At 35.7% G+C, this 12,079-nt stretch overlaps 2 protein-coding genes across 2 annotated transcripts; both read right to left on the reverse strand.

The window, feature by feature from the left end:
- Positions 1-410: 410 nt before the first annotated feature.
- LOC107488485 (GPCR-type G protein 2) lies at positions 411-6,683 on the reverse strand. Its single transcript, XM_016109235.3, has 12 exons — positions 5,923-6,683; positions 5,705-5,834; positions 5,071-5,149; positions 4,696-4,784; positions 3,983-4,075; positions 3,366-3,392; positions 3,142-3,228; positions 2,742-2,813; positions 2,448-2,578; positions 1,947-2,098; positions 1,781-1,829; positions 411-895 (listed from the first exon to the last, which is right to left on the reverse strand). Coding segments are annotated over exons 1-11 (1,407 nt in total). The 5' UTR covers positions 6,468-6,683; the 3' UTR covers positions 411-895; positions 1,781-1,827.
- A 479-nt stretch (positions 6,684-7,162) lies between these two features.
- Positions 7,163-11,079, reverse strand: LOC107488486 (growth-regulating factor 4). The gene is made up of 3 exons (XM_016109236.3): positions 10,436-11,079; positions 9,525-9,882; positions 7,163-7,895 (listed from the first exon to the last, which is right to left on the reverse strand). Exons 1-3 carry the CDS (start codon positions 10,728-10,730, stop codon positions 7,511-7,513), a joined length of 1,038 nt encoding a protein of 345 aa, XP_015964722.1. The 5' UTR covers positions 10,731-11,079; the 3' UTR covers positions 7,163-7,510.
- Between the last annotated feature and the right edge of the window lie 1,000 nt (positions 11,080-12,079).

The raw sequence follows: 12,079 nt of genomic DNA on the forward strand, positions 1-12,079 counted from the left end.
GGCTTCCATATCTTGCCCGATCTTATATCTTTTTTTTGGTTGTTTACGGTATCCCCCAACCCAACAGGTCAAGAACTACTCCGTCGCGAATCTGAGCTCCATTTAAGAGTCTGCCGCTGGCCAATGAGTTACTGCATGCACAAGGCGGGATTCGAACTCCCGACACTTGCTTAAGCGGACGAGTGAGGTGACCACTCGACCAACCCAAGTTGGTTACCCGATCTTATATCTTATCATTGCTTCTTACACATTAACTTTCATAATCTGACCAATAATTAAATAAAGAACTTTGTTAATATACGGTACCTAATCAACGAACTAATAACTACAATTGGTTGCAAAACAAAACATAATAATATGTAAAAATGAATCTACAGAAATCGAATATAAGAGAAAAGGGAACCCTCAAGAACACAAGAAATACAACACTTGAAATAACATTGTAGTAGTTGAGTTTGTTGATGAGTACAATCAATATCACTCGCGTATAAGGCTTGATCTAGAAGTCAAACTACTCGTTGACTTGATTACACACCGCATCTTCCAGTAGATCAAACCATACGAAAAAAAAAATCAAGGGATTAGTTCAGTTCCCACCATAGAATAAAGCAACAGGTGATCAATCATTATCCTTGTCTCGCACAGTGCTGGCAAACTATCCAGTATTGACTCACTGAAGCAGCCTCCATACTCCATATGCAATGCTCTTTTCCTATATGAGCATTAAGTGATCAATTTCCATGGGGCCTAAACACTCTTTACTACCCATGACAGCAAATAATGGATGCTGCATTCCTCAGGCGCCACCATAAGCTGATGAACAACCTTTAACGTATCGTATCGTCCTACCGGAAGTCAGAAGAGAGTGCCATTTCATTTCAACATAGTGTAACATCTGGCCATTAAAAATAAGTGTGTTATAAATTTAAAGTCATACCACAAGTAAATTGAAAATTTTAACAAACTCTAAAAGCAAACGTACTTGTCAAATTAACTGAGAGTAAAAAATTATTATAGATAACTAGTTGAAAGTTGAAACCATAAAAATGAATTACAATTTAAGGTCATTTGAGTCTCGTCCATTTTTATTTTAGCAATAAGGCAATGAGATTGGCTGTTTCGTGGAAATGGTGTCCATTTCTAGTTCATGAAATTGAAACAAAACCTAGCAGCAAGTGAAGATAAAATAAAGTAGGACGAGATATACCAAAAATAGCAGAGGGTTTTGTTTTTCGAAGCCCATGCCAATGCAAAAGATGTTGCTGCATTACTTATTTATTAATCACGTGGAAAACATCCTACCCAATTCTTTCAAATAAAAACAAAAACAAAAACAAAAAAAAAAAATTGAAAGAACCCATCCAGGATCCAGCCATGCTTCTATAAGATATCTTCAAATCATATCATACATCAGTAGTAGACAATATACCTATTAAGTAATCTGAATTGAAATGTTAGAGCATTTACTTCAAATTATATAATCAAAGCATAAGTAAATCAACATATTTTTTGGTTCAGAAGGTTCCATTCCCAAAAGAGATTAATTGGAACAACCGTTTTTCAATTTCGGCAGTATAAATAAGACCCATCTTTTGGCTACTACTGATACAATATCAATTACCCTTTCCCAATCTCCCCAATTATCAACTTTATGATCAGATGATAATCTGCTATGCACTGGCATATAGAAAGATTGAATAAGAATTATGAATATCAAGTACATTTAAATGCACCCATATAAAGGATATGATCCTAAAATATTAGTTTCATGATATCATACCTTTTTTCACGGACTTGGAAACTATACATGCATCTAGGTAGTATGTTTCCTGTTCCACAAACAAATAAAAGAGTGAAAACATTAATTAATTTCTTTAACAACCAGATCCACAATTCAAGGTTGATAGAAGACTAACTATCAGACACAAATGAAAAAGTATACTCACAATCAATAGGGTGTTTGTCAGTTTGACGAGATGTATAATGTGCTGATAGTAAAAGCAGTGAAAGGAATGCACTAGCCACAAAAATTGCGTCAAACCACCGGTGATAAAAGTCAAACTGAATATCTCCACCCAACACCTCTGTTATAATAATCCTGCCAAGTGATTTAGATTTGAAATCATCTGGACATGCATTTATGATTTATCATGCAAGAATTTCAGTGACATAGGAAATACCTTGAAGAATGCCTATGCATTAGTTAACACAAGAAAAGAAAACCATGCTTTGGTCTATGAATACATTTGAACAAAAATTTTCAGATGATTGTATGCTCCAAATACATGATCAAATGTTCATCTTACTATTACCAGCTTTGAATTAAGATCAATTTTTTTATTAAAATAAATAAAAAAAATCACATAGTTTCATAATTCAAGATCCACATGACACAAACAACTGACAAATTATCTAGAACATTTCCAAAGTACGCACTGCTACTCTACCTGTATTCAGTTGCTAAGCTTTTCCTAATCAAAAGAATAGAAGATAAAAAATACATTCCCATTATTTCTGATAGAAAGAGAACGACATTGCTTGAAGATCCACTTCCAACTCTTGAAACAGCGAAAAAGAACTGCATGCAGAAAATAGGGAGAAAAAAGGATGAAACTTGATTTACAACAAGTTAACAAGATGAAAATGCAATTGTAGGCTCATATATATATATGCTTTCTGGTCCAAGCTATGGCCCTAAAACACCTCATCGGGAAAAATGCAATCAAAATCTGCTGCAATACCTTCATTAGATTTGTCAAGAATCCACGGACCGATATCACAACCAACATTCCGATGAATAGCAATGAAATGTACTGTAAAAATAAATACATAACAAAATCAATAAAATGCAACATCAAATATAATCACAGGATTACACTAAAATTTATTGTTATTCATGTTTATAAATAGCAAAATAGAGGTCCACCAAAATATAATAATCTACGTAAACACTTAAACCTGAAAAACAACAGTAGACAGGTCCACTGCAAATAATTGAATTGTATATGAACAAAGAAACTTAATTAACTGCTCTCTTACAAATTTAAAGATAAGAATCCATCAGCTTTGGAGCCAGATTTGAAGAAAAACACTAATCCACTCTATAAAAGCTATACAATTGGCAAAAAACTAGATGCTAACCTGTGATAATAAGGCCGCATCTATTCCAATATCAAAGAACTGTAAGGATATTTTGATTATCATTGTCACAGGATCAACTGAACCAGCCTGCACAATATAACAAATACATTACCAAAGAAACACATTAGCAAAATAAAAATGTCAGCCTAATAGCTGGGATGCTATTCTTTTCCAAAAATATGATCAACAGCAAAAAAGATGAACTCGTTGAGGAATGAAATTACCTGTTTGAACACAACACTTTGCAATGACTGCAAGGAAAGATTGAATCAATTAGCCACGTTAGCTAGAACATATTCCAAAGTATCACGAGCTCTTACATTATTGCTAAAAAAAAGTTATACTATTACTGTGGTCAAAACATTTTATCAACCATTCAACCTAAAAGAATAAATGTAATGTCTTTCTTTCAGAGGAATGTGGTGCTATTTGGAAAAATAAAATTAATTAATTAATCAAGAGTCCAACATTATTGCTTTCAAATATAACATGAAGTTCAATATATTGCTTACAACCCATCTGCACCCTAACACCTACTATTATACTTGCTATATATAATGAGGATATGGGAGAGGTTAGGTGCACAACTTTCTTTCCTAAAATTCTCTTCGTCGTATATAATTCATAAAAAAATATTTGTTGCTATTTTTAAGACTTGAATCCAAAATCTCTTAGTTAAAATGTAAGCTACTGACCAATCTCATATTTATTATTATCACACACATTTCATAAACTAGTGTCTATCAAGTGGCAAACCTTCAGTTCAGCACTTCTGGTATCTTTTATCCACTAAAATTCTAATTTCACCTTATATAATTCTAGCTGCCCTACATTACAATACCTTGATCATTTTATACACACAATATGCAGAACAAGCATAGCCAAGCAGGTTCTGCATGTGCCCTCTCCAAGTTCGAGAATAAGCAGCTGCTTCCTGCAACATCAGAACCAAATAACACTCGGTCAAGTCTGTAATTTCTGGAGACAAACAAGTCATATGCACACACATAAACACACATGTATTTTGATAGGAAGTCAACTCCTAATTTGTTCATTCCATACAACATATGCATTCCTCAAATTCACAATGCCAAAAGCCTAGATTCAGAGAGTGCATTGTCAAAAACCAACCAAACATAAGAATTTTGGCCATTGGAATAAGACCTATGATTGGTTTTTGAGGGTGGATGAATTCTGAGGATTTGATATAACATATTAAAAGAGACAAAGAGAAAGAAGGGAACAATATGAAACATATGTAATGGATAATACTTAGATTGCCTGCGATACAGGACACATATTATAACCTCTATCCGAACAGGGAATTGTCATTAAAAATTTAACAAATCCAATTGAGAATAGAATGCCCCAAGACACATATATTAAAATCATAGCCATAACAGTTCCTAGCATACAACAACAACAAGGACAGTATATAACACACTAAAACTGACATGGCCACTACAAGCTTAATTATAAGCTCTAACAAGAAAACAGACCCCATAAATGCCTAGTGAAAGAAGGAATCCTGTCAAATAAAATAAATAAATAAACCTTTGCTTGTCGAAGCTCATAGATCTCCAAGAACATTTGCTTTGAAAGCTCCTCCAAAGCATTTACCTCTGCTTCCGTGTCTTTGATATCTTCATGTGACAAAAAAATATAATATATTACATTTTCTTTATTTATGTCTAAACTAAAACTAAATAAGATTATCATATTATACATACATTTTAAAAGTAATCACACAAGTATATTAGCCAGAGTTAAAATATCCTAAAAGTCCCACTTTCCTTAGCAAAGTGGACCTCTTTCAATTCTAAATGTTAGGAAACATGACTAAATTGAGAAAGATGTAAGAAGGACACCACAGTCACAAAGAATTACTTTAAACCTTGAAAGGCATTTTAGGAGTGAAACAAAACTTACCTTGCACCTTTTGGTCCTCTTGCACAGATCGAACAACAGTTCCAACAATACGTTTGAATAAAGATCTGGCGCTTAACTTCTGCAGCAACATAAAAAGTATAAATGGCATGCAAAGGCTGTACCAAAACACAGAAGAACTAAATTCAAAGCATATTGCCTACTACAAAATTAATCCACATCAACCATCCATTGCAAATCTTTTATTTTTTTTTCTCAGGTGTTGTTAACATGAGCCCTATATGAAATCAGAAGAATAAACTTTGCTTGAAACAAATAAGATGAAATTATTTAGGAGTATTTGGTTGTATGAAACGTCCCTATAACATGTAACATAGCAAAATCATTTTTGAACTTTCCCTTTTCTTTCTAAGATATGCAGATCAAACAATGTCATTATTCTCTTCTCTAAAGCAGAAATGCAAATGAAAATAACAGGTTCTAACTCATACTCAGTACACTTTAGCTCACTGTTGTCTGTTCTCTATTGTTACTTTACAGGACTTATTATCTTTTCCCAGATGCATTTTGATTAAAATGAATAAATAAGGTGCAATTCAAATGAAAACAAAATAATAATAATAAATAAATAAATAAATAAATAAATAAATAAATAAATAAATAAATAACAGTAAACCTCATCAGCTCCTTGAGTTTGGTCAATCTCAATTTGGGAAAGAATAATCTTCTTCTTCTTTGCTATGCAAGTCTCAATGGACTGCATTAGTTGTCTTTCCAAGGACTTGATCTCAGACTCCTCAATCTCTCTAAACAGAACATAAATACAGGGTTTAGTTTAACAGACAGAAGCGAATAACCATGACACGATGTTAAACGAATGAATGAAAGGCTAACCTGATGAAAAGGGACAAATAACTGAAGGGCAAGTTAACGGCACCGAAACCGGAGAGAACAGCCATGACGGTGACACCAATGACCCCAATTCGACTCACAAGCTGTGGCATAGTGAAGAAGCCTTTGTCAGGTGAAGGCATAGGGAAGTGAATCCCCATTCGCCAGAAGGCATAGAGGAAAGCGAAGAGGAAGATAAGGGCTCCGAGTGCGGCCCTCTCGTTCCTAACTGCGTTGTTCTTCAGCATGAGGTAACAGTGGTAATAAGGGAGCATGAACACGAGAAGGAGAATCAAGCACAATAGATCGAGCTTCCAGTTGAGGACACGTGCCTGTTTGGACAGAATGGGAATGATCTCGAAGAGAACGAGTTGGAGGAGATTGCAGGAGAAAGCGAACACGACGGAGAAGATGATCTGAACGAGTGCGCGCTTTTCTTCGTACTCTTTGTAGAGACGGCGGTTCAGGAACCACAGCCCCGCCCAGCCGAGCAGGCACAGCGATCCAACCACCACCACCCCTTCGTACATCGTTCTTCCCCATCCCATCGTTACGTTAATCTCTATTGCTGTTATTAGTATTGTTATCTCAGATTTCTAATTCAAGAAGAATTGGATCTTCTTCGTCTTCTTCTCTCTGGATCTAGTTCTGAAGTTCACGTTAGAGTAACGTCCAGCGAAGATGGGAGATATGGCGGATACAGAATACGACACCGTTTTTGAAAGCCATGTATTGACATACAAATTGTAATTTTCATTTCTAAGTTTTTAACTGCTTTCTCTTTCTTATTTTCTAGCTCACAGGCATGCTACTTCATTTATGATTTATCCATTAATAATTTAATATAAATGTAGGCGGATACTGATATAAATTTGTTTTAGTTACTGTAAATATATTATTTAGATGTATATAATTAAATTATTAAATGAGTATATTTGATTAAACTGCTTAATGCAAAATATATCAATATCTTAATTATTATCTTCATTCTTCCAATAAAACATCTTTACATGAATAATAACTACTAATAATTTTCATGTCTTTCCAACTTTTTGGAACAAACACTAGGAGGAAGAGTGTTTGGATGAGAAGGGACATGTAAGATGTAACCCTAGACATTCCCATATACAAGGAGCATTCTTGTTAGATAATTGTCTAACTTGTCAAGTGGCTCTAATAATAGTCCAGTCCCAATTTTGAAGGTTTCTCCATCCCAAATGCAAAAAGAAATAGTATGCATTCATTCACGACAAACAGCAGCAAATTCATACAACATAAATTAAATCATTACATGCAAATTGTTGAAGGAATATATAAAATCCACCCACTAGATGAGGTTCCATACAGTTGTAGACAATTCCTCAGCATAAAGGGCACAAACCTCAAAGCTAAAGAGACTAATGAAAATACAAGGAAAACCAGACATAACTGGAGCAAGCATAACTGATTAACTTGTTTTGTGTTCGGTCCTGACAAAACATTGATGCGGCAGTACTGAGAAACAAGGACAGTTGCTGAAAAACATGAATACATAGTTCTTAGTTTTCTGCAACAATATGCTGTTGGTGGCTACGTGCCGAAACACTTGAGCTTATTTAGTCTCGCCATGCGAGGATTGAGAGCTGGCTGTAGAGAAGTTCGACGCCGACATAGGAATGGACATGGACAGCTGAGTTGCTTCCAGACCAGACCATGAATCCCTGCTCCTAGGCCATTCATCAAAGAAAGGTCGAAGAGACTGACCCTCATGCTTCACAGATTCACCCGATGCATGCTCGTCGGATAAATATGAATTCTGCAGATAATCACCCGGCAAAATGGAGTTGTTGTTTGATCTTGATGTTGAGAAGGAGGCAACTCTGGTTGGCATCAAAGTGTTTTCCAGCTGCGTTTCGATCCGAAGTTCCTTGTTGCTTCCTAAAGCTTTGGAAAAGAAACTCTGTTCGCCACCCTCTGATTTATTTCCCTGAAGATACCTGCTTGTTTCAAATAAGACTAGCCACAATTTAATGGGAGAAGAATGCTGATACTTCTTGAAGATTCAATCTTCTTTTAATTAAAATCAGAACTTATAGCAGGAAGAAAAAGGTGTACCATTGACCATATTGAATAGTAGACGAAAATAATCACAATGATGATAAGCAAATACAACCAAAATATGAATGATGCAATGAAGCAATAACCTTGAAATACATAACCTTAAGATTATCTCATTTATATGATGAAATTACTAAGTGGAGATCCCATTTAAAAGGAATGATTTAGCATCATTGAAATTTCGAACACAGAGAGGGGAAGTGTCAAAGCGGCCGTGTTGAAACCAACAGAAGTTCAGTCTTCTCAAATTACAAAGCCATCTTTAAATCAAAGCATTTCTAAAACAAACTTACAAACCCAGCTATAGTAAGAGAAAGTTAAACAGGAATTCCAAGCTTTAATTCCGGCATGAGCTTCAATTGCCCATTTAATAATGACCTTGTACAAGATCAATACCATTAATTTTTAAGAAAATAAGAGGAACTTTATATTGTGTAATCAGCCCATTATGTAAGAAACTTAGAGTGCAAATTCTGTTGTTACAATCCTCTAAAGTATATGCACTTTGCTCTGACAAATTTAAATTAGGGAAAAAAAATGAACCTACACTTCAACTTAAATGTGCCATATCCTTATCTTCATGCATTAATAAAAGCATAACCAACATAAACGCACCAATACCATTATATCCATTAGATATCATATGATAGCAATTGATAAAAAGCAATCAAAAGTGATTGCAAAAGAATAAAGGAGAATGCAACACATCCTTTTTACCCAAATAAAAAAAAGTTGAACATTACTTTTCCATTATCCCCACGTGACAGATATTGCAGCAAGCTAGCAGAGCCACATGTTAGGCTCTTAGCATCTTGGGATGTTTAGAATGTAACTCATATATTCATATATCAGGAATAAAGCAAGGAAGGGATAAAATGGAAGGCAATTAAATGACCATATTTCTCACTTGTAAAATTTGGACAGAAGTTTAGGATCAGAAATAGAGTGATTAGTTCCACTTTGAAATGAGGGGGGAAAAAACATACACACACAAAACTCTGACAGAAGATGAAGAAAATCCAGGTAGCTGACACCTCTTTTCTTCCTTTGATAAGTTGCAAAATAAATGTGATTAAATACATAAATTATATGTACTTCAATCTTCTGCAGTGATATCATTGTAATGAATTCTAATGCTTTTGCATCTTTGCAGCAAATTCAGCAGATGAAATAGACAAGAGAATAGAACAACACAACCCCACCATTCTCAGAAATTGCCAAAAGAATTCAAACTCTGCATGAAGACATCAGGGCCCATAACAGCTATTAGAATAAAATAACCATTGAAAAGGCTGCCATTCCGACATCAAATGCTTAGAAAAAGCTACCAAGTATGGCAAGGAATTAGGGTAAAAAAACAAAGCATATCATGATCTACATAACAAAATTTCATCTGCACGGAGATAGAAATCAAAGAACTACATCAAATTCAGATAACAGCATTGGAACTCAATAAGATGTTTGATGTATTCCTCTTCCAAGCAAACAACTTATAAAAGTGTCCATACCTGTACTCTCTGCTTGGAATCCCATAGGGGATAGAATCCAAATGATAATGTGTCTGTTCAGCTCCAGAACCAGTGCCTTGAGGATTAGCAAAGGTAATTGTGTTAAGGTTCTGGTAACTTCCAGTTCCACTGCTGCCACCAGTTGTAGCAGTCAGTGATGTCACAGTGGATGATGACTGTGTCATAGATTGTGATTCCACAGGCTTTCTTGAACGGTTGCGGCCACGGTGCATGTGTCGCTCACAGTACTTGGAGTCCGGGTATGCTTCCTTAGAGCACCTCCACTTTTTCCCATCAGTTCTCCTGCATCGTCCTGGCTCCGGGTCCACCTTCTTCCCATAGAAAGAACAATAACTCACTGCAAAATTACATGCACTGTTAGTTATGCATGCTTCTTTATCACCATTTTCTAGAAAAGCCAAAGGTCACAAATAGTCACACTGCTGGCAGCATAGCAACATAGACAAAACCTAAGTACAAATCTACATTTTATAAAGTCCAGATTTATCAAGATAATTTACCAGCAAGATTGTTACAACAGCAGAAAGCTGCATACAGGGAAATAAAAAACAAATCACAAATCCGTGTTTCTTTCTCTCAATAATCCAATTAATCCAGGAAGAGAAGTAAATCCATGCCACTAAGAAAGTATGTTTAGTTACAATCAAATACTATACCATACCCTACAGCAAATAGTGTAGGTCTTTAAGGTACAAAGGGGGCAATACCGGAATACCCATCCTTGTGCAGTGTTCAAGGGTGGAGAACAAAGTCAGTGATGTCAGTAACAAACAATAAAAATGACATGAAATTTATCATTTAGATATTTAAGAAGGGCCTAATAAAACAAAGATTGAGAATATTATAAGGGAAAAAAAAGGAGTGAGATTTAGAGAGAAGAGAGGACTCACGAGCAGGGTGGTGGAAGAAGGAATGGGAAATAGAGTCAAAGCTCTTCTGAATGGGGATAACAAGATCAGGAGGAACAGGAAGACCAGCCACCATGTACTTGTAAATCAGAGCTTGGTGCTCCAGTTCCTGCCACTGAGACACTGTGAATGGCGACCTGCTAGTACTACTCATCATCCCTGCCCCACCACCACTACAACCACCACCACCACCACCACCAACACCAACTCCAACTCCACCGCCTCCACCAGTGCTATTTAAGGCTTCCAGACCAAAAATCAAACACGTGGGGTGCATACACAGATCCAACTCTGTCTTGTCGGAAGCATATAAATATATATATATAAAAGAAAGTGCGGTGTGAGAAGGTGTACTTGTTACTTGTGTTAGGGAGGGAAGGGAAGGGAAGGGAAGGGAAGGGAAAGGAAGGATTAGTGTTTAGGCAATGCAATACAAAAGCTATTTGCTATGTATGTATGTATGTATGTGTTGGTCCAAGAACCAAGAAGAAGAAGAAGAACAAAGACCAAGTTGAAGTGTTCAAGTTTTGTTTTTGCTTTGTCCTTTTTATTTTTTGTTTGTGTGAGATGAGGTGAGTACTTTTGGTTTGGGTTCCTTCCTTACTCACTTTTATTGCAAGCAAGCCTCTTCCCAAAATTTCTCATCTACATCTACTCTTCTATTATTACCATCATCACTCTTCACCTAATTACTCTTTTCTTTCCCCCCTCTCTCTCTACTTTTTCACTCTTAAGGCACCATCTTTTTACTTTGCTACCTTAATACCATCAACCATCTCAGAGTTCTAGTTGTCTTGTTTCCAAGGAGCAAAAAGGTTTTATGTTAGTTGGTAAAGGGAAATACTGTTGATTAATTAATGCTATATGAACTCATTAAGAAAAATGTAAACATTATTGTTCTTAAGAGATACTATTTCTATAATTATTGATTAGTACTAGCATTTTGATAATGTAACAATTAAGAATTAACACAAATTTAATGGACAGTGAAAGTTAGATGAAGTGAAGTGGTGCCTTCCATTCTCTCACCGGTCCTTCCACTCTTGTATTTTCCTTTTCTTACCTTACATACATTGGTTCCTTCCATGTGTCTATTTTCCGTATGTACTACATATATTATTTATTTATTTATTTATTTTTATCTCAAAGTATTTTAATATATATATTTTATTCGAACATAATTTTATATATGCACGTAATAATAAAAAGAAAAAAGCAAAAGTTATCTTGTATGTACACATGTATGTATGTATGTATGTATGTATGTATGTATGTGTGATCACATTACATATTCACATGTGCCCCCTCACCCACCACTTGCTGCCACCCCTTTAGCTGACAGCAACCACACGTGATGGGCCGGAAGAGGGCCGGGCCCAGCAGCCCAAAGCACCAAGTGATAATGATATTTGGGCAATGGGCACCGCTGGAGGAAACCACCCTTTGGTTGCCGGAATCCAGGTAACATTCGATGTAGGACCTCAACACAGTGTGAAAAAGCCGAAAATCACACACAAAATTGTGGTCCAAAATCAATGGCCTAATGTTAAATGCTCAAGATTCTAGTTTTTGGGGTTCTGTATCAAATATCACTCACCACATTACACTGCCTATGTACCATGTACC

The sequence above is a fragment of the Arachis duranensis genome, chromosome 5 (assembly GCF_000817695.3).
Source record: "Arachis duranensis cultivar V14167 chromosome 5, aradu.V14167.gnm2.J7QH, whole genome shotgun sequence".
NCBI lineage: Eukaryota > Viridiplantae > Streptophyta > Magnoliopsida > Fabales > Fabaceae > Arachis > Arachis duranensis.